Below are 24,702 nucleotides of genomic sequence, written 5' to 3'. Positions count from 1 at the left end.
TAAAAGAAAAAAATTTTCTATTTAATCCTTATGGCTGTACAACTGAGAGAAAATAATCACGGTACTTAAAGATATTCAGGATTTTACAAATTCTCTGCCACCCTTCTTTCCTTTATTTTTTTTTTCTAAAGAAAACAGTGATGTAAAAGCAGGGTTCTAAGTTGTTCTATGTTGTGCATGGGTTGGCTATCTCTGGAATGAAAAAAAAAACTATTTGGATTTAATTTTCATAATTGGTAATTAAATTTATGCAAACAACATATCCATCTCTATGGTTAATTTCTTAATTCTTAGATTCTACCCATTTCTCTTTTGTTCCAACATCTATGTAAAATTGCTGAATTATAGTTTGGGACTACTATCCAGTTTACTAGTACTTCACTACTGCAAATCAAGCTGTAAGAATTATATTCTTTCCCCCACAAAAGTAGTAATGCAAACTACAATTAAAAATTAAGACAAATGATATGTGGGGGGAGGTACAAAAATTTGAGGTTGAAATAATACAATTGCCAATTAGCTTACAACAGCTGAAATTATATCTTCAAGAGGCTGAATCCTCACTGCTGTCACACTGTTTGTAGCTTCTACAACTTTTTCTCTTCCTTGGTTAATGAGGTCCTAGAAGAATGTAAGAAATAAGTTAGGGAAGAAAGACAGCACAGTTTTAAGGTATAGGGATCCTTCCTCTTGCCGATTGATAGCACTTGGTTTTAAAATCTTAAATAATTGATGGGAAAAGCAAATTTCAGCTTCAGTAAAGAGGAGTAAAACCCCTCAATGCCAAAAGTGTCTTGTTAGGAAAATAAAAACTTGAGTTTTATTGTACCAATAATTCAGTCATTTAAATGACTACATAAACACATTTAAAAAAGGAAAACACAGATTCAATTATTAAACTACTAGTATAATAAAACCCAATCCTAGAGAGACCAGTACAGACAAGGAAAGAAACCTAAGGGAGGGAAGTGGAGAGAGAAAGGGTAGATACCAGGGAACAAACTGTATTTTTATATTGTATGTATGTATGAATATATGATAGTGAATCCCACTATTATGTGTAATTATAATGTGCCAATTAAAATGGAAAAAACCCTCAAACCCAATGTTTCCTATTTAATTCATAATTGATTGTAGTTTTAAATCACTTATTTGACAAAACTGGGCATTATATATTTAGTAGTACTTCTACATTGTATTAGAATATAAATAGGCATGTACTTATCCTACTTTCAAATATTAAGAATGGAATGTGTTTATTTCAAATATTTTATAACTGATTAAAGTGCTATTTCCCTAGCCATTCGGCTGCCCTATTGTTCCTTAATTAAAATAATTCAAACTGCATTAATTCAAGGACTGATTCCCTTGTGCTCTGAACAAGCTGCATTTTACTATAATATATTGGTTCAAAAGGGTCAACAAATAAAAAAAAAATTTCTTGGTCTATTCAGAGGTAATCTTTTGGAGAATGTGATATTCCTGCATAGGGAACCCTCAACAACAAGGCATTTGAAATTGCCTTTAATTCATGTTAAACTACTTTTGTACTTCACGTCTTACCTCCAGCTGTTGATTACTCATTGCTGACAGGGCTCCCAAATTGAAAGGAATATAAGGAGTCTGAGCGTTGAAAGTGACAGGGGGTAAATTGGTCCCAGTTGGTATGTTGAAACGCATGGTCAGTCCCTAAAAACAAAAAAATTATGCACTTCTCACATTGTGATTTAAAACTTGAAATTCTACATCACCTACTGGTTTAGAAAAGAATCCATGTTCTCAGATCTAGGAAATTATTAACACTCTTCCACACACAAACAAAACACCCTTTTCACCAGAGACCAAGATCTTATTACATGGAAAGCTTTAACTCCTAAAGGTGTATTCTTTTTTTCTAATAATTCCCACAGAATGAGGCAATTCAGTGATTTCTGATGAGACTCCTAACATCACGTTAACATTAAAGAAGTTTGGTACAATGAGTTAGGAGTTTAAAAAGGATTCAGGTATTAGGATAAGGTTTCCCATGCTGAGGCACATTTTTTTTTGCTTTAGTGGGTTGGTGTTTAAAACAAACATGGAATTATTTTAATAAAGTTGCTGCTGCAGATGACACTAATATCCAATAAGAAAATACTTTGCATTCAGGTATTCAGCCAAAATTTAGACTTCATGGTATACATGCTAAAGCAACTCCTACTTCCAAACTCTAAGCTCCTGTATGTGACTACATATGGTAGTAACAAGCTAAGTAATGCTAAATATGTAGCTTCCTACTCAACTCTCAATTCACCAACTGCTAAGAAGTGGGGTTACTACTCTTTAAGTGTAAACTATTATTTCCCTATGTCTTCTCCTACTTTACTACCAAATGTATCTGTAGCCAATAAACTGATACTCAGAACTGGGGACCCTGTACCTGAAGACCTACTATATTATTGCCCATTTCAAATGTGACCCTTTTCTTCCTCACTGCTCTTTCAAATGAAGTGTTTTTAAAAATTTTATTTTCTGTGGGTCTTCTTGTGCTGCCCAGGCTGGTCTGGAACTGCTGGCTCAAGCAACTGCCCTGCCTTAGCCTCCAAAGTAGCTAGGATGACAGATGTTTGCCCCTGCATCCAGCCTCAAAAGCATTTTTAGTGAACTACCTTCTTTTCTGCTTCATATTCAGCCCAAGCTGCTTTTCTTTCTTCTTCAGTCAACTCCTCCTCTTCTTTGTGGTCCAAAAGAGAATCATGTTCATGATATCCTACAATGTGTTCTTTATGTATTTGAAGAAGTTCTGCAAGTATAGTATCCTGTTTAGAGAGGTTGAAATAATAGAGAATTATTTTCTACCTCTGTCTCACGTCTCCATAGTTTGCTGGTTAACTGTTAAGACTGCTTTTCACATGTCTAATATATATTATAAATGACTTAGGAACAGTCATAAAACATGCAACAGTGTACTCTTACATCAGAATTTCATGTTTACATAACATGTTTGAGAGATGTAATTTTTTAAATTTACCACTTTTCAGTTTTCAAAGTCTTTTTTCCCAAACTTAGAAAAAAAAATTTGTTCATATACCTTTTGTGCTTAGAACTGAGTTGATAAATGCTAATACAATTCTGTTTAAGTAAGTGATTATAGTGGATGCCTGTGCTAAAAATCATGGCTACTCCTGTTCATACATATGTAACAACTTTATTTTCGCAAACACTTTAGCTACCAAGCACTATACTAGCAAAAACTAAATCTAAATTAATCTAAACAGATACAAGAAAGTTTAACTGGAATATATAATCTTTATATTTCTATTATAAAAAAGTCAAATATAAATTGCACTGTTAAGGATCCATGAGTCAAATTTCAACTGATAAACATTCTTCAATAACTTATTATCATAGTGCATTTTTTTAAAGCCATGGTGTCCTGGGTTAGTCTTTTAAGGTTAAAAATCAAATGCTTAAAAATTGGAATAATCATATTTTCAGTAAGGACACTAAAGTAGCATTCTGTGTCAATAAAACCATTAAAAATTAAGAAAATCACACATGAAGACCCGAATATATAAAAGACACACTAACTCATTTTTAAAAAAGATTTTCCATGTTTTAAAAAATAAGTTCTCCAAGAATACACATTCTAAATTGTTAATTCAGTAAACAACATAATGAACAAATGTAGGTAGTGGAAGGTATATAGTACATTAAATTAATTCTAGTGATACTTAATGCATCCATTTTTACTATAGAGAAGACCCACATTTGAAAAGAATTATCTTTACATATTTAATCACACCAAAATGGTAGGAACATAAATGTCTATTAAATAAGTCAAAGTGAAAAATTCAGATCACGAGGCCCTAAATTTTCTTCTATACAATAGCAAATACTGACATTAATTCTATATGTTTTAACATTTATATCATGTAAACAACTTTTTATCTTGTTATCCCAATAAACACTTAAAACAATCATGGAACCAATTTTCTTAATAGACACAGCTGTAATTGAGACTATATAATAATTCATGTTGACATGCAGTATGTGCTACTTCCTTTGTTAGACTAAAGAGACTATTAGAAAACACTAAAAGATCATACAGCTGGGTGTGGTGGTGCATGCCTGTAATCTCAGTGCCTCAGGAGGCTGAGGTAGGATCAAAAGTTCAAAGCCAGCCTTAGCAACTTGGCAAGACCCTGTTCCCATATAAAAAAATAAAAAGGGCTGAGTTCAATCCCTGGTACCAAAACAAAATAAACCATACAAAAGGAGGGCTTCAAGGAAGTTCACTGGTAGAATACATAGATGCCAACTTTAGTTCCTTTGAAAGTTAACTAAGCACTTCTCTTCTTTTTTGGGGGGGAGGGCAAGGTACTGGGAATTGACTCCAGGGGCACTATACCACTGAGCTACATCCTCAGTCTTTTAAAATATTTTTTTTTAGTTGTCAATGGGCACCCCTCTTTTTTAAATTTATTGATATGTGGTGCTGAGAATCAAACCCAGTGCCTCAACATGCTAGGCAAGTGCTCTGCCAATGAGCCACAACCCCTACCCCTTAGTCCTTTTTATTTATTTTTATTTTAAGACAGGGTTTCGCTAAGTTGCTGAAGTTGGCCTGAACTTGTGATCCTTCTGCTTCAGCCTCCCCAGTTGCTATGATTACAGGAGTGTGCCACTACACCTGGCTAAATACTTCTCTTCTTATCCAGTGTAGAAATCTGCTATCCAAAGGTGTGGCCTATGCCACATTGAACAAATTTAGTATCACTAGATCAGTCTCTAAAGTTACTGACCAGGCATGTAGGAAAAAAAACACCTGTTGCACTGATTCACTCCATTAAAAGATAACATTTCCTTAGATGTGTGACTCCCATGTCCACCTCCCCAAAGCATGACTGAAGAGAAAGGTATAATACAACAAGATAACACTCATATTTTTTTAAAAAAGTAACCATGCCAAAGACAGTTAGAGAAGTCAGCTGTTCTGCAATATAACAAATAAATTATAAGGTTCAAATGTACTATGGATAATCCTTAATTTTAATTCTGCCTAGCAATAAATGATGATCTTAACCACAGTCAGTATCAATTCATTTCACTATGAAAGCTACCTAAGCAAAAGACCAAAAGTACTAGCAACCAAATTATTTCAGTCTGTGCCTCTGATTTATTCTCTCTATAAAACTGGGTCTTATTATAACTTAGCCTAACTATGAATTTAAATTGAACATGGACAAAATACTTTTTGCTCAGAGGCCTAACAGGATGATCTCAGTATAGCAGAATTAAAGAAAACATCCAACTCTTGGAAAATGAACACTATATCCATTAAGTATAGTATTTATTTCTTAATTATAACACCACAATTCATACATTAATTACTTTTTTATGGTTGAAGGAAAAAAATGCATGTGTGCTTGTATGTATACACATACACTCATATATATCCTTATAAAAATATCTCAGATATCAGGAAGCTTTATCATGTCAGTCTTTAGCATCTTATAGTCTCAAAGCCCAAATTATCTTAGAATCAATAGAAATTAAGGACCAGAGAAGAATATTACATCTTTCAATCACACAGCTAAGGACTAGCTGGGAATAGAAACTAAATTTACAGAATCCTAACCTAATTACTGGTTAAGTGCTTATTCTAACATACTATGAGGAATGTTTGTTTTCTTGAGGTATGGTTCCTCCATTTCCCAGATCTACTCTTTTAAATAAAAAGATAATCACCTGAAGGATTCTAGTAGGTTTATTTCTCTATCACATTTAACAATTTTATGCTTTTGGAAGTTTTTTTTTAAGAACAAGCATATATTAATTTAATAAAAGAAAATATAAAAACATCGACTAACAATTCTCAGAAACAAACCTGTGAAAAGCAAGTTCATTCTTTTACTATAAATCTGACATGCACTATTTTATAATTTTCATCTTTAGGAGTTATTAATTTGGGGAATCCCTGATTTTAATGTCTTCCCACCAATTCCAGACTATCAAGTCAAATCAAACATGATTGCCTAATTAAGGTCAGATTATGCTGGAGGTTCAGCTCTGCCCATAAAATAACATTCCTTTTGCCCAACTGTTGATTGAAATGCCAGGAAGTCAAAACAAAAGTTCATGTGACTTGTTTTCTACCACTACAAAATTTTGGATTATTTGCTAAAATATTACCTCCTTCTTTCCATCAAACCAAAAAAAACCTTCACATTGTTTCTATTGGCTACCATAATCACTCTTTTCAAATAAATTTTTTAAAAAATTAATGAAAACAATACTAATATCTAATTACAAAACCTAGATATAACCACCAGTTATATTAATTATCTATTACTCCACACATAGCTTTGCACAAAAATGGGATTATGTTAAAGTGGTAGTTAGAATTAGTAGGCATGCCCCACTGTGCCTAGCTACCTTCTTTTAAAGGCTGAACAATACTTACATTATATATATAAACTTTATCTATTTATTTATTCCCTTAAGAGTTATTTAAGACAATAAGACTGTTTCCTATTTTAATTATTATCAAATCTGCAATGAAATTAGATAAATTTTGGTGTATTTTAGTCACTTGCCTATATAGTAATCAATAATACTCAAGGACTTAGACAGGTATGCTCGCCATCATCTTCATTTTAATACAGTACAAGTCAGTTATTTTTAAAAACAGAAATTGTTTATACATTTCAAAAGCAGAAAAACAGAAATCTTTCTTCCAGGGTGCTGTGTAAGACACAATTTTCTGCATCTTCCCCTTTTAAATTAATTGCAGCACTCGATGAATAAAAAAAACAAATGATGAGATTAAGAGGGCAACTGCTACATCGATGTTCATAGCAGCACAATTCACAATTGCTAGACTGTGGAACCAACCCAGATGCCCTTCAATAGATGAATGGATAAAAAAAATGTGGCATTTATACACCATGGAGTATTACGCAGCACTAAAAAATGACAAAATCATAGAATTTGCAGGGAAATGGATGGCACTAGAGCAGATTATGCTTAGTGAAGCTAGCCAATCCCTAAAAAACAAATACCAAATGTCTTCTTTGATATAATGAGAGCAACTAAGAACAGAGCAGGGAGGAAGAGCAGGAAGAAAAGATTAACATTAAACAGATACATGAGGTGGGATGGAAAGGGAGAGAAAAGGGAAATTGCATGGTAATGGAGGGAGACCCTCATTGTTATACAAAATTACATATAAGAGGTTGTGAGGGGAATGGGAAAATAAACAAGGAGAGATATGAATTACAGTGGATGGGGTAGAGAGAGAAGATGGGAGGGGAGGGAGGGGGGATGGTAGAGGATAGGAAAGGTAGCAGAATACAACAGTCACTGATATGGCATTATGTAAAAATGTGGATGTGTAACCGATGTGATTCTGCAATCTGTATTTGGGGTAAAATTGGGAGTTCATAACCAACTTGAATCTAATGTATGAAATATGATATGTCAAGAGCTTTATAATGTTTTGAACAACCAATAAAAAAAAATTAAAAAAAAAAAAACAGAGGGCAAAAAAGTATTTGTAACAGGATCCTCAGGTTATTTCTTCAAGGGAAAACAATTCTGCAAACTCCAGAGCAAGCTATAAAAGTTAATAAAGAAAAATTTCATCCTAATATACAACACAAATCAGTGCAGAGGTTTTGCTTTTCCCCCTTTAAAGAGCAGCATTTATATTAGTTGCTATAGTAACACTATTATTGAAAACAATACTGGAACAGAATCTATAATCACTAAGCCAACAGTCATCAAAATGAGGTTTAAATTACATCCAAATGTGTACCTTTACATTTCTTTGTCTAAACTTTATTTTTCCTTAAATAAGTGAAAAAGCCAACAAGCTGAAAAAAGCATGGTCTATATTTTAGCTAACAACCTAAATTAGTTTAAGCTTTAAAAATGACTAGTTCAATTAATAAGAAAGCAAAATTAATGATAAATTAAAAGTTTTAAGTTAATTTATTTAGAAGTTTAAAGTATTTGGCAAACTGAGAAAAATTCCCATCTAATTAATTCTGAAATTCAACCTTGAAAATACAATTGTTAAAAATAATAAAGACTTTGCCTGAGGGTAGGATGGGGGGGGTTGTCACGTTTCAAAAATATTTTGCTTGCCATCACTTTGAGTTTGAGTTTTACAATATCTGGAAATAAAATGTCACTAGAATACATAACTACCCACTCAAGAGGTTATGAAAATTCCTTTTATTAACTTAAATAAGTCTACATTTTTAGTAAAGAAATTTAATATTCTGGTTCAAAAAGCATCTACTTTCAAATTTGAGGACCATTTTTTCCCAAACTATGCTGGAGGAAAAAAAAAAAAAGTTGGGCATTTGATAAGTAACTAGAGAGCTTACTGAATGAAGTTCACATAACACCTCGTATCAGATTTTTGGGTCAAGAGCACACAACCTTTGCCAGACAGCATTTATAAATATACCCTGATTCCCAAATTGCTGGTATGAATAAGATAGTGACAACTACAGAACTTGTCACTTTGAACGAAAGAAAACGCAGGCCTGCCAAACTGACTTTGGTGGAGGGTAAAGCCTCATTTGATAAGAATATTTTTTTCTTAATTTAACATTTAAAGAGCCAGATGCTATATTTAGTATTTAACCTTTAAAAATTGATCACCCATTACAATTATTACACATGCTACTGTGAGGTGGAGAACTGTCATTCTGGATTTTATATGACCGCAGAGATTTTCTGGAGGTTGTAACTTTTCAAGCAGAACCTGAATGGAAAATCAATTCTTATCATATACAATCTGTATTAATAATCTTTACTTCACAATGTTAGATCCTCTAACTCAACTATAGTATATTTTAACAAGAAAATAGAATACATACAAAATAGGAATTAAAGCAGCTATTTCAAGTTATATCATAGGGTTTTTTTGTTTGTTTTGGGCAGAGTCCAAAATAATAAATCTGATGTAAAAAACTTGGCCATACAAACACTAGTAACTGAAGAGACAAAAGTGAGGAGGTATTTAAATACTTAATTCTCTTAAAAGAATCACAGTTTCTATTTTCTTTTTTTTATTATTGGTTGTTCAAAACATTACAAAGCTCTTGACATATCATATTTCATACATTTGATTCAAGTGGGTTATGAATAGTTTCTATTTTCTGCTGCTCCTCCTTTAAAGTGTTAAAAGACTTCAATTTTACTTAGCCAACATAACCAACAGAGTAATACCACTTACGCTATTAATATACAGTTATTGCGGCACTAAAGTTCCTGTATTAATAAAGGATTACTGATTATCCCAACATGTTAGTTACATCCTTCTGAACTCCTATAATACAAAATTTTATGACTACACTGCTTGGAATATAAATACCAATATAATGCTGCTGGAATCAATTTATCTGATTTAAAAAAAAACTGTCAGTCTTAATTTCAGATGAAAAGTTTAATGAAATGATTTAAATGAAATATATAGACAGATATGCACATACATATAAATAAATAAAAAGGTGGTAACTTTGTAAACTGGGAGGGTTTATGTGCAATTGTTAAGATCATAGGCTCTAGAGTACTACAGAAGTTACAACCTATGTGGCTACTAAGCTTTTGAAATTTGACTAGTGTGACTGAGGAACTTTGAATTTAATTTTAGTTTTAATGTAAATAACCACAGGTAGTTAGTGGCTCTTGTATTGGTGATATTATTTTGGCAGTGCTGCGGATTGAACCAGAGCCTTTTACATTATTTTAGACATGTGTTCTACCACTGAGCTACATCTCAAGCCCCATGGCTGTTGTATTAGATGAACAGTGCAGATTTAGTTTTAAGTAGATTTAAATTCTAGTTCTATTTCCTAGCTTTATGTCCTTGAGTAAGTTACCTCTGTGAGCCTCAGTTTCCTGATCTGTAAGTGGGCTTAGTAAGTATCTATTTCACAGGATAATTATGGAAATTAAATGTTACATATGAAGTGCTTAGCACAGTGCATGGTCTACCAATGATCTTTGTGTTGTTAAATCTAATGGTCAGGCTGAGGACATAGTTTGGTGGTAAAGCATCTGCCTATTAGCATGCATGAGGCCATGGGTTTGATCCCCAGTAAACACAAATAACTAAATGAATGAATGAATGAATGAATGAATGAATGAATAGTCAATTCTCAGGCATGATCTTTTCTCACCATCAGTAATATCTGACAGAATTTAACTCTCTTCTCCAAAATACTTTCTTCTTTTGGTAAGCTACTGGGAGAACTCTACCAGTATTTTTTTAACCACTTTTTCTTATTTCTAATATCTTTTCTAAAGGTGCAAAAGCAGACTTTAATAAAAACAACAAACCACCAGCAACATGTTTCCACACAGTAAGGGGTTTTAGACTTTAATCAAGTTTTTCTAATAAAAAATTCAAGAGATGTTTGACAGGACAAATTTTCTGATGTAGGAATCATTCAAGGAGACCCTAGACTTATGGAAGTCAAAGCTATAGATGGATTAACAAGTTATTATTTGACCTGATAATGTGTATGTATATATTTTAAATGTAAGTCATGTTTAAATGACATCTCTCCTAATCTAAAGTAAAAACTTGATAATACTGAGCAATTTATGTAGATAAAGATAAAAACGTTAGTACTGTAAAGAACTTTAACCAAGTTAATGTGTTGCTCTCATTATATAAGAGACTGACACAGACAGGAAGTGATTTGTTAATTCTTATGTTTATGTAAAGATAAAGGGCCTGTTTCTTTTCCTTTTCTTTCTGTATTTTTTAACTTTGCTCTTTAATAATTGGGTAATGTTCAGCCAGGCACAACAGCACACACCTGCAAACCCAATGACTCAGGAGTCTGAGGCAAGCGGATTGCAAGTTCAAGGTCAGCCTCAGTAACTTAACAAATTAGCGAGACCCTGCCTCAAAATAAAAATTAATAAATAAGTACATCAAAAATGTCTGGGAATGTAGCTCAATGGCAAAGGAGCCCTGAATTCAATCCTCAGTACAAAAACAAAACACAACAAAAAGTTAGATGATCCCTTGCCACAGAGTTATTGCAAGGATTAATGAAATAACATTTGCTTGTTTGTGCTGGGGATTGAACCCAGGGTTTCATGCATGTTAAACACAAATTCTACCACTAAGCAACACCCCCAGCTTAAGATCATATATTCAAAAGTACATGGTAGAAGCACTCAATATATATGAATCCTTTATCCTCATTACCTTGTTTTAATGTTTTCAAAAGATCTTAATGTCTTTTACACATCTACAAACTATTCTTGCCAAACATATCTATCATAAATCTAATCAAGTCTTTAGATTAATTTCTAGTTTCCAGTTTATAGAATATATGAAAATTAGAAGAGTAAGTTCAAACATACTATCAGGAAATAATAAAATAAGTACAGAATGGAGGGAGAAGAGGTAACTGCACCAAATTAGAAGATACATAACAACCAAGTGTAGTATGTGTATCTTGGGTGGATCTTGGTATGAACAAAGTAATAAGTAAGATATTTTGGAGACAACCTGAATATAGATGTATTATTGGACAATGTTAGGAAATTAGGTTATTCATTTCATAGTATTGTGATTATGTAAGAAATGTCTTAATATTTTATAAATTATACTGAAGTATTTACAAACTAAATATTATAATGCTTGTAATATAAGATATTTCAGAAAAAAATAGATAAGGCAAATGTAGTGAAATATTAATAACTCCTAAATCTAGGTGATTAGTATATGAAAATTTTATATTTCCAGTTTGAAAATTCACCAATTTATCATATTTTCTTTGTAATAAGGGAGAAAATATTTGTGTAGCAGAATCCTGAGAAAGCTGAAACTCTAAAATAGAGATGGTCAGTGCCCTTTTCCCCTAGCTCTGTATTTTATCATATCAAAACAGTGATGAGGGGCTGAGGTTGTGGCTCAGTGGTAGAGCGCTCACCTAGCATGTGCGAGACCATGGGTTCTATCCTCAGCACCACATAAAAATAAATAATATAAAGGTATTGTGTCCAACTACAACTAAAAAATAAAAATATTTAAAAAAGAACAGTGATGTGCTAAGCATGATTGTACATGCCTGTAATCCCAGCAACTCGCCTTTGGAGGTTGAAGCAGGAAGATCACAAGTTCAAAGCCAGCCTCAGCAACTTAGCAAGGCCCTTAAACAATTTAGTAAGACCCTGTCTCAAAATAAAAAAAAAATAATAAAAAGGGCTTGACATGTGGCTCAGTGGTTAAGCGCCCTGGGTTCTAACCCCCATACCCACCCAACCCCCCAAAATAGAAGTAAAAAAGTACTGTGAAATTGAGATCTTAATCCAAGTCAGCCCTCTCTAGATTTTTTTTTTTTACAGCTAAACTGAATGCATGACTATATGCCAATACTATTCTAGGACCTTCACATGGGAATATCTAATTTAATTTTCACATCTCTATGAAGCATCGACTATTATTATCCCCATATTATAAATCAGATGACCAAGATGGTGAACCAGCATGGGCTATTGGTGCTGTCTCCCAAAACCAACCTTAAAGAAACTAAAGAAGATAAAAGGAAATATGAATTTCAGAAGCTTACAGACACATATATCTTTGGAGTGGCAACTGGCATCATATGCCATGCAATCATTTATTAATCAATTAATCTAGTGGTGAAAATATTTCCAATATGAAATTTACACAAAAAATTATTTAAAAAATCAAATGACTATTAGGGATAAAAAATTAACAGTTGAGATAACTGAATGGATAGTACAAACAGCAGGAAGGGTGCAACTGAAGAATAACTTTAGAGAACCAGAAAATCAGACTAAGGTGCTTTTCTAGAAGACAGTAGAAAAATAAGAAAAAAAAAGAAACAAGAGTAAAAATGAAAAGTTAAAAGATAGGAAGTCTAGCCAGGCACAGAGGCACACACTTGTCATCCCAGCAGCTCAGGAGGCTGAAGCAGGGCATTGCAAGTTCAAAGCCAGTTTTAGCAACTTAGCAAAGGCCCTAAACAACTTATCAAGACCTTGCCTCTAAATAAAAAAGGGCTGGGGATGTGACTCAATGGTTAAGAGGCCCTGGGTTCAATCTCTGGTACCAAAAAAAAAAAAAAAAAAAAAAGACATGGAAGTAAAGGAAAAAGAAGGCTGAACTGTAGCCCAGTAGCTCAGTGACAGAGCGTGCATGTAGTATGCATGAGGCCCTGGATTTGGGTTTGAACCCAAGCACCACAAAAATAACCAAAATGGGCGGAGGTTGTGACTCAGTGGTAGAGCACTTGCTTGTCATATGTGAGGCACTGGTTTGATTCTCAGCCCAGCATATTAAAAAAAAAAAAGATCCAACAATAACAACAACAAATTTTTTAAAATAATGAAAAAGAGCAGGCATTTAGATAATTAAAGGTCTTAAAGATGAAAATAAAAGTGGAGAGGGTGACATTTTGAAGAAACAGTGGACATAATTTTCTCAGAATTATAAATGAAGAAACTGAGGCTCAGAAAAGTCAAATATCTTGACTAGGGTCAAGAATCAAAGCCAGGTGGTTTTGTCCTAGAGACCTGTTCTTAACCAATAAGGTATAATGACTTAGGGTTGAAGATTAATAAATTCAGCATGAAAAGTAATTAAAGAGGACTAGGATTAACTTTGCTACCCCAGTATTTTATAGTGACTAAAGGATGAAACTTACTTTCCAACATTATATACCTTGATAACATTGAACAAAACCTATAGTACTGATTAAGGATACAATGAAACCACAGAAGAGTGCTTCAGTTTACTTATTTCACAAGTTTAATCATATAATTTGCTGCAGTCTGGCTGGGCACAAATCACGAGCCACTCAAGCAGGAACAAACTTTATTTCCGAACTCCACCAGCACATTCCACACACGCTCCCCGGGAACCTCTCTCTAACACCACCCACGCGGCTCCTCCAGGCTCACACCACACCAACCGGAAAATCCCTCCTCGGGACCTTCCCCAACCAACGAGAACCCTCCAGGAATCCCCGTGAGAACTCCAAAGTAGCCCCAGAACTCCAAAGCAGCAGGCGCCCGAGGCAGCAAGAGCCGCCCCATTGCCCCACAGTAAAGGTCAAATATACAATACAATCAATCCAGCATCACAGCAATTATATATAGCTTAACTCAAATCATCATCTCAATGGTTCACTGGTGTCACCTTTCAAACATTCCCTCTGGCAAATGCCAGGCGTCATTCTGACCTGCCGGGGTGGCTCTCAACAATAATTAATGTCAGTACAGCATAATGTAGTGGTTACTGTGTAGGGTCATGGCACTGAGTTCAAATGCAATACAGGTGCCACCACTTATTAGCTGTATGACTTCTCTATGCTATAATCTCATCATCTATAAAAATAGAAATAAATTGTATCTGCTTTGTAAGGTGGCTAGTAAGGATTAAATTAAATAATGCTAGAAAACCCATTAGCACAGTGCCTGGCATAGAAAAAATGCTCCATAAATGTTAGTTACATTATCATCGTCATCATCATCATCATGATGTAGTGATAGGAGTTGAATACAAGGCCTCAAGCATTCTAGGCAAGCTCTCTGCCACAGAACCACATTCCCAGCCCCATTTCTTATTATTTTTAATTCAAAGTTAGAGCTAATAGCAATTGTAAAGAGAAATGATGTTGTTATAACACCCTGTATACACCAGTATTGACATTTTTAAAAATATAGATTCTTGGGGGCTGGGCTTGTGGCTCAGTGGTAGAGTGCTTGCCTAGCATGTGTGAAGAACTAGGTTCAATCCTCAGCACCACATAAAACATAAATAAATAAAATAAAGTTATTGTGTCCAACTACAACTAAAAAACATTTTTAAAAAATACAGATTCCCTCTGGGTCCACATCCAGAAGTTCTTAGATGAAGCTACAAATCTGCCCATGGTGGTGATGCATGCACACCTATAATCCCAAAGACTTGGGAGGATGTTAGGTTTGAGGTCAGCCTCAGAAACTTGGCAAGACCCAGTTTCAAAATATATATAAAAAAGGCTGGGGATGTAGCTCAGTGGTAAAGTGCTCCTGAGTTCAATTACCATATATAAAAAAAGAAAGAAAATTGGCATTTTGCACTTTATCAAGCCTCCTAGTGATTCTGATACAGTTTAGTCCAAGGACTACAAAGGAGAAAAACCATTATTTTAAAGGCCTATCAACCATCACTTTATAACAATCTGCTTGCGATTTTAGAGCAAAAACTCATTATTCATGTAATAATGTCCACTGGATACTCACTTATGTGCTATAATGCATATTATGTCACATGCTGGGAACACTGTAATAAAGACCAACTGGTATATTCCCTGCCCTCATATAGACAGTTTAGAGTCTAAAGGGAATAGACAAATATCTTAATTTGACTATACAGTAGAAAAGGATCTACCAGTAAATTCACTTAATCAGTGAGCCTTTACTAAATACAAAGCTGGTATTTTAAATGTCAGGATTTCCATGATCTTGAGTAGCAAATACTTCTGGTGTCTTAAACTTTCCATGAGGAAACTGAGCCAATAGAATCTTGTGTATCATTCTCAACAATGCCAGCAAGGCTATCTTATATATTCTGATGGTTCTGCTGGCAATTATTTATAAAACAGATGGCCAAGGTTTGGGAGGCTGCCATTTAGGGGCATCATGGGTACCATGGATTCTGTAACCCAAATGATTTTCCTAAAAGACTTGGTGACTGGCTCCTTACAAAATATCACTATAAATGAAGCATGGCCAACCTATTAAATATTTATTGTGTGGTGTGTGGAGGGATACTAGAAGTACTCCTCCACTTTTAAAAATCACTATAGAGATATTAGCTTGTTATAAGGTAGATAACTTGTCTAAAGTTGCCTAAAAACACCTTGAATGTTGGGAAGGGTATTCATTCTTAGGTAACAGCATGCTAACTTCATTGGAAATGATTACCAATATTTAAATATTATCATATTCCAAACCAACTATAATTGATTTCTAGGAGAGTCCAAGCCTCAAATACCTGTCTCTTCTAAAGTCTAGCTAAGATTATTTCCTCCAGCAACTAAATGTCTCTAAAGGATCAGGACCTCCTATAACACCTGTGAAGTTAATAATAATAATAATAATAATAATAAAAAAACTCAATTCCATACTGTTTTCAAAGAAATGAACCTACTATAAAAGAAATATTAATAATAATTATGGAAACAGAAAACAATAAACATTTGAAAAATTACTATGTACTAGGTAGTATTGCCTCTGTGAGGTAGTTACTATTATATTCTTGAGGAAAGTGAAGCTTAGAAAGTTGATGTGGTGGGGCTGGAGTTGTGGCTCAGCGGTAGAGCACTTGTCTAGCACGTGCAAGGTCCTGGGTTTGATTCTCAGCACCACATGAAAATAAAGTCCAACTACAACTAAAAATAAAATATTAAAAAAAGAAAGTAAGTTTATGTGGCTTGCCTAAGATTACACCCTAAAAGGTGTTTGGCAGGTTACAGGGGAGGGGGGGGAGGCTTAATACAACAGTTCTTATTATTTGGCATCACATCCCGCCAGCAAACACTAAATAGGAGACTTCAATAATCTAAAAAATAATGGAAGATTTAAAACCATTTCTCTTAAGTTTATTGTATTTCCTGGTCATCAATTATTCAGATGACTAATAATTTTAATCTAGTAAATACAAATTATGGGAATATTACTAGAATTTATGTTAATAAACAACCAACATTAAACTTGTGATAAAAGAGGCAAGAAGTAGCAATGACATCAAACCTCATATTTTAATTACAAGTATGACTTCTCAGAGGTAAATGTTAACAAAAACTGGGTCCATGTGCCACCATGTGGTTCATATGTCATAGGTTACTAACACTTGCCCTATAATCAATGGGTCCTTTTGAACCTGTATTCTTGAAAGTAAATGCATACTAATCCAAAAAGAGTTCCTGAAATTGGATGATTAGCTATTTCATACTTCACATCAAATTATTTAAATGGAGTATATTTCACACTAGTGTTAAGAATGACTAAGGTAAAATCTTATGTTACCACCCATTGGCTAATAAAACTACACAATAACATCTCTGTTCAGTAAACTGTGTTTTGAGGTATTAAAGTTTGAATACAGGACTAAAGACAAGGGGAGAAAATTGTACACAAAATCAGGGTGGAGAAAACAAACATAAAGCCTCACTTAGAGTACTTTAGTTTAAATCACATTTTGTTCTCCCTATAATTACCAATAAGCAGTTCACATTTAAAAAGACATAAGTAGTGCACTGCTAGAAAAGAGAAGTGAAAAAATTTTCTATGCCAGTTTTGCTGGCTTTTGTTTTCTTAATAAAGGATATAGAGCTTAGGCTGTGTACACTGTACTTAAGATGAACAAAACACCCACTTAAGCATATTATAAAACATGACCTTGACTAAAATTTTTATCTCTGATATCTATATAATTTATAATTTTATTATCAGAAAAGGTAAGTTTCCCAAGCAAAATTTCTATAAATGTTAAGAAGCTACATATTACTTTAATATTTTAAAACAAACAAGAATGTCAATAATTATTGCTAGAAACTTGTGTTAAACAAATTTGCAAACTTGCTGAAGTTTCAAAAAGGCCCAGGAACATAAACTTGAAAAACTTAAGAGATGCAATAGACACTTGGTAAACATGATTTAGGAGACCCTGAAGTCAATTTATTGGGGGAAAAAAAAAGAATCATAGGACTATAAAACTGTTCTACTTCAAAATGGGAAAAAAATCATCATTAGCAACAACAATTAAGAATCCAATGAGGGGATTTAAGGAAACATAAGTAATAGAGTAGGGTAGTGAATGAAGCTTACTTCAAAGGCAGATGTAGGAAAGAATGAGAAGATGCAATTTAAATTTCAGCTCTCTTCTTTCATAAAACCACTGTGACAGACTAACCATTCTTCACTTCAATGTCACTGCTTGCAAAATAAGTCTAATTCTAACATCACCTTTCAATGATGTATAGATTATTAAATAATGATAAAAGTCCAGTTAAACATCACTATAAAGAAATTCAAAAAAGGCCAAAGTACCCCACATTGTATTATTCACTATGGATAATAGAGGAGGAACAAAAAAATACAGTTCTGGACTGTGAAGAGTTGCAAAGATAAAAAAAAAAATGTTTGAAAAAGTCAAGTGACTAATAAGTCTCTGATATTAAATCTAATTAGAATGTGGAAGAGTAAAAGAAACTAAACAAGAACAGAAATACAGAGGCAGAGTGCTTGCCTCGCACATGTGAGGCACTGGGTTCAATCCTCAGCACCACATAAAAATAAATAAATAAAATAAAGATATTAAAAAGAGAATAGAAATACAGGAACAGAGATAATATAACAAAGAATGGATTGTGGCTCGGTGGTAGAGCGCTCGCCTAAGATGTGTTCGATCATCCACACCACATAAAAATAAATAAATAAAACAAAGGTATTGTGTCCAACTACAATAAAATAAATATTTTAAAAAGGAAGTAATAAAGCAGAAAGATATAAAAAAAATCACATATCAAGTAAGTTCAAATTAAGTGCACACAATTTAATCACCACTTAGGTAACAGTAATGGGAGAGGGGAATAAAAATGTTCCATTTTGAATCAGTCCTTCATCTTAAAAATTAAAGTAAAAATGAAGGGGCTCTCAAGTGCACTATAAGAGTAGGAACCAAATTTGCAATAAAAGCAGGGACAAATACCAAGAAATCCTTTGTGATAAATATCAAAACACATGCTTGTACCCATTACAGAGGACCAATTTTCAAATTTTATTAAAGTACTGGCAAAGGTGAATGAAATTCTAAATATTAACCTAGGAAGAAAATTAACATTTCTTGAATACCTACACCAAGTTTCTCTGTTCCAAGCACTAGCTCCTTATTTAGGACTGCCATTATCTCTCCTACGTGAACGATCTTAGTATCATTATTTTAACATTCATTTTTTCCTCTTCTCCACTCCATCTTCCACAATGGTACAAAAAATAATATTTTTAAAATATAAATCTGATGTCTTTTGCTTGAAATTCCTAAAGAGATCCTACAGCCTATTATAATACAATGTACAAAACTCCTTAAAAAAAAAAAAAAAGACAGGTTCATGCTGTGTTGTTCAGACAGGGTTGAACTCTAATTCCAGGTTCAGCTTTACTAGGAGCTGGGATTACAGTTGTGTGCTACCAAACCTGGCTCCAAATTCTCCATGATATGATTCCCACCTACTTTTTAGTCTTTTCTCTCATCTCCTCCCATGACTACCCCTACACTATCGCTATTTTCTGATATTCTTATATATTTTTAATCACTTGATGCTCCTCAAAAGTGTCATGCTGTTTTATGAGTGATTTTTTTCCTGCTCTTCTTAGCCATACAAACATGTACTCACTTCCATTTTCTTTTTTAAAAATATTTTTTAGTTGTTGATGGACCTTTATTTTTTATTTATTTAAATGTGGTGCCGAGGATTGAACCCAGTGCCTCACAAATGCTAGGCAAGTGCTCTACTTCTGAGCCATACCCCAGCCCCCCACTTCCATTTTCAACATCTGTTCAAGTCCTCTTAATATCAAGTACCCATCATCAAATTCTTTAAGAAAGAAATGAATATTCCCCTTTTGGTGCCTGTACAAATTCCTGTTATAGGACACATAATTTTTATTACATATATTTGCTTAAGGTAAGCTTATCAGAGGGTTCCTGAGAGCAATATCCTAGTTTTATTTATAAATGTAACCCTAATAACAATCAAGGCATATCATAGGCACCCTAAAACATTTTTAGTGTATTAATGAATAAATAAGCTTCCTTATTTAGGTTAAAATTCACTCTCTACACCTTTGAGAGCTACATTCTATCACCAGTTATTGAGATTATCATTTATTTTTGTGAAATGTCTGAAGAAAAAGTAGGCTCAACCCTCCATCATGTCAGTTTAGGAACCAACCTCCTCAACAAGACTCCTGAAGCACAAGAAGTAAAATCAATAATTAATAAATGGAATGATGGCATCAATCTAAAAACTTCTTCACAGCAAAGGAAACCATCAAGAACATGAAAAGAGAGCTGACAGAATGGGAGAAAATCTTTGCCACCTACACCTCAGATAGAGCATTAATCTCCAGGATATATAAAGAACTCAAAAAACTTAACACCAAAAAAAAAAAAAAAAAAAATAACTCAATTGGTAAATGGGCAAAGAAACTGAACAGACACTTCACAGAAGAAGAAATATAAATGGTCAATAAATATATGAAAACATGCTCAACATCTTTAGCAATTAGAGAAATGAAAAATTAAAACTACACTGAGATTTCATCTCACTCTAGTCAGAACAGCAGGTATCAAGAATATAAGCAACAATAAATATTGGTGAGGATGTGGAGAATAGGCACACTCATACATTGCTGGTGGGACTATAAAGTGGTGCGACGACTCTGAAAAGCAATATGGAGCTTCCTCAGAAAACTTGTAATGGAACTTGTAATGGTCAAATGGTGATTTGACCCGGTTATCTCACTTCTCAGTTTATACCCAAAGGATTTAAAATCAGCATACCCTATAGTGACATGGCCACATCAATGTTTATAGCAGCTCAATTCACAATAACTAAGCTTATGGAACCAACCTAGGTACCCTTCAACAGATGAATGGATATATGTGGTGTACACACACACACATACACACACACACACACACACACACACACACACATATGAATATTACTTAGCCAAAAAGAAAAACGAAATTATGGCATTTGCCAGGAAATGGATGAAACAAGAGACTCTCATGCTAAGTGAAATAACCCAATCCTCCCCCAAAATGAAGGCTGAATGTTCTGATATACCAATGCTGACTCACAGTGGGAAGGGAGGTGGTCACCGGATTAATCAGGGAAGACTGGCAGGAAGGGAGGGGGGGAAGGGAATGACAAAGACAGTAGAATGAATTGGACATAACCTTCCTATGTTCACATGTGAATACATGACCAGTGCATTTCCACATCATGTATAAACTCAAAAATGGGAAGTTATACTCTATGTATGTATGGTATGTCAAAATACATTCTACTGCCATGTATCACTAAAAAGAACAAGTAAAAAAAATCTACTGCCAGTCTAATGATGCAAAACCCCACATTCATCATACAACAGCCTCATTCAAGAACTTCTAATGAATACTATTTTAAATTCAAATGCCTCCACTTGCCTTTCATGGGTCTCACAGTTGGCCTCACACTACCAATCCAATGTGAACTCTTCTTTAGATCCATTTCTTCATCAGCCCTTAAGCCTAAGGCCTTCTATCCTTCTGAACAAACTTTCTAACTGGTTGTCTATATCTCATTCTTTACTTAATCCAATTAAATGATAATCATATTTTATGGGCCAACTTCTCTGATTTATATCATCAAAATTGTACCCGAGGGCTGGGGTTGTAGCTCAGTCATACAGCGCTTTGCCTAGCACATGTGAAGCACCACATAAAAAAATAAGTAAATGTATTATGTCCATCTACAACTAAAAATTTTTTTAAATGTATCCAAAAGCTACATTCTTCTTTCCTATCTATTATAGCAAACATACTGCTAGTCACATCAGCCCTTCATTCTTTTTTTTTAATTTTTTAAGTTGTAGATGAACACAATGTCTTTATTCATTTATTTTTATGTGGTGCTGAGGATCGAACCCAATGCCTCATATGTGCTAGGCAAGAGCTTTACCACTGAGCCACAACCCCAGCCCCAATTCTTTTGTTTTTAAGAATGTTACTTTCTTTCCCCAATTGGACTATCGTCTCCTTCAGGTAAATCTCACATATACCCTAAGCCTTATAGATCCCTGACAGTTTTTTAGTTACTGTGATAGTTCTTAGAAAGGTAGCATGGTATAGTTTTTCTTAAAACTTTTTTGCCTTGTTTCTCACACTTGGAAATAATTCTTCCCCCCCTAGAGCTGGAGATCTAACTCAGGGCCTCTAGCATGCTAATCAAGTGCTCTACCACTAAGGTATATCCCCAGCCACTGGAAATAATGTTCTAATCTTTGTTTGAGAGGCAGTAAATATAAGATTAAAGAGTACATGTGCCCCCAAATCGGGATGAGACCCTTGGCTTCACAAATGCTAGGCAAGTGTTCTGCCACTGTGCTACTTCCCCAGCCCCAGACTACATGCTTTTCTGAATTCAGCAGATGTGATTAGAAGGCCAGCTTCAACACAAATTAAGTGTATAAACTTGGGTAACTTACATAACTCTCCAGCCTCAATTTTCTCATATTGATAATGAAAACAATATTACCTGGTTTTCAGTTGCTACTGGATTGAGGAAGATAATCTGAACAAGCTGTTTAGCCCAAAGTATGATATATCAGAAGAAATTAGTAAGTTAAATATAGTTTTCCTTTTTTTAAAAATTTTTAGTTGTACACGTACACAACATCTTTCTTTCTTTCTTTATTTTTTATGTAGTGCTGAAGATCAAGCCCAGTGCCTCATGCATGTGAGGCAATCACTCAACCACTGAGCTACATACAACTCCAGCCCCTAATTTTTCTTTTTTAAAGAATGATGGGACAGTTGAAGCACTTTGTGTTAATATGGCATTTGATCACCAGACACTGAATCTACTGGTGCCTTGTTCATGGACTACTCAGTCTCAAGAGCTATGAGAAACAAATATTTCGTTTACAGTTAGCTAGTTTATGGCATTTTTTGTAATAGCAGCTCAAACAGACTAAGACAATAATAATTTCATGAATGCTTACAATATTCTTTGTACTCTTACATATTGAATTTTTTAATTAAAAAGATGGGGTCCAAACTAGAAAAACAAGGTGGTAAGCCAAGGAGGGACTTTAGAAACTGGGAAAAGGAATGAGAAAATTATGGGCCAGCTATTTAAAACAATGGCATTTAGGCTGGGGCTGTAGCTCAGTGGCAGAGCACTTGCCTAGCATGCATGAGGTCCTGGGTTCGATCCTCAGCACCACAGAAAAGTAAACGAATAAAATAAAGGCATGGTGTCCATCTACAACTACCAAATACAAAAGGCATTTGACATTTCTTTTCATTTTTGCTCTTTGGCAAAGCACTAAAAGCAATATACAGTAAGAGAAGGATACCTTTAAAGATTCAGAGTTCCAATTACAAATAACAGATGGTTTCTTTCCAGATAGCCTATAATAATTAAATTGTACTTCCTAGGGAATTTTTAAACTCTTCTTTAAAGCACAGACAATGTCTTATTCTTCTTACTATATCCTTATAGGGCCTTTCAAAGTCAGCAAATAATAAATGCTTATCCAATTAAACATATTTCCTATAACCAGAAATCCACCATGTAGTGAATAAACTTAAAGCAATCTTCCCTTTTGAAAATTCGAATGTTTGCTTCCTATTGGAAAATTACTAATCATGAGCTATTTCTTGTGAAAGTTAGATTTAAATTTAAGTATAATTTTAGGAAGTATGTTAATTTTACAAATATATATGTATGTACTTCTCAAAGAGGGAAACTTCACTATTTTTTAAATGATAAAAATAGGTACAAATCCTGAAAAGAATACTTCTTGCCATTTAAAATCATGAAAATTGTTGTGGATACAAAAGTTAATATAAAAATAAAGTAGATATACTATGCAGTAATTTTAAAATGACAATATATGTGCCAATACAGAAATATGTTCAAAATACACGAAGGTGAAAAAAGTAAGCTGTAGAAGAGTATGCATTATATGATTGCATTTGTGTTTGTGTACTTTTAAAGGTATGAAAACAAATCTGTTTCTGCATAGGGAATTTCTCAGTCTATTCAAGAATCTTAACATTCTGTGATATAATTAAGAAAGTCAAATTATCAATTTAATATTTCGTAACATGAATATTGAAATGATACTTTTTATTAAAGCATATTTAAACTAATAGAAAAAATGGTCAAATTAAACCTTGAGTGGACCTAACTAAGTCCAAGGGACTTCACAGCAGTTGTCACTATGACAATCTCTTGGGTTGGAGATGTAGCTCAGTGGTAGACTAGTTATATAGCATGCTGGAGACCCTAATTGATCCCCAGCAAAAGGAAAAACAAATGAAATGCTTTCCTAAATGTTTTTTTTTAATATTTATTTTTTGGAGTTGTAGTTGGACACAATAACTTTATTTATTTATATGTGGTGCTGAGGATCGAACACAGGGACTTGAATGTGTGAGGCGAGTGGTCTATCGCTGAGCCATAACCCCAGCCCATTTCCTAAATGTTTTATCAGTGAACTTTAAGTTCATTGATTAGAAAAATATTTGCTCACATATATAAAATTAAAATATTTTAAAATGCTATATATTAGCATTTGAAAAACATTTATTTCTATTCCTATTTGCTTTAATTAAATGTGTCCAACCATATTAAGAGCTAATATACTTCTGAGTTTCTAACGTAGGGCTAGGATAGTTAGGCTTCCCTAGCCACTCTGAATTAGTATGCAATTTCATTTTATTTGCAGTGCTGGGGATCAAACACAGGACCTTTGCCCATGCTAGGCAAGCTCTCCAACACTGAGCTATACCCTTGACCCCTACTTTTGAGAATGTTATTTTTACAAGTGACTAAACTTTGATGAATGGAGTGGATACCCAGGTAGCTACTTTTCCAATTCTTTTAACTG

At 33.9% G+C, this 24,702-nt stretch overlaps 1 protein-coding gene across 7 annotated transcripts in view; it reads right to left on the bottom strand.

Moving 5' to 3' along the window:
- Atrx (ATRX chromatin remodeler) overlaps positions 1–24,702 on the bottom strand; it is a 224,947-nt gene that overhangs the window by 4,876 nt on the left and 195,369 nt on the right. For all 7 annotated transcript variants that reach the window (XM_071606698.1, XM_027922953.2, XM_071606695.1 and 4 more), the window contains 3 exons: positions 2,649–2,798; positions 1,564–1,689; positions 526–621 (listed from right to left, as the gene is read on the bottom strand). In XM_071606698.1, coding sequence (XP_071462799.1) covers positions 526–621; positions 1,564–1,689; positions 2,649–2,798 — 372 coding nt within the window. The remainder of the gene's footprint in view (positions 1–525; positions 622–1,563; positions 1,690–2,648; positions 2,799–24,702) is intronic.

Source organism: Marmota flaviventris, chromosome X (genome assembly GCF_047511675.1).
Source record: "Marmota flaviventris isolate mMarFla1 chromosome X, mMarFla1.hap1, whole genome shotgun sequence".
NCBI classification, from domain to species: domain Eukaryota; kingdom Metazoa; phylum Chordata; class Mammalia; order Rodentia; family Sciuridae; genus Marmota; species Marmota flaviventris.
Note: the sequence above shows the minus strand (reverse complement) of the source record. Positions and strands in the feature narration are given on the sequence as shown.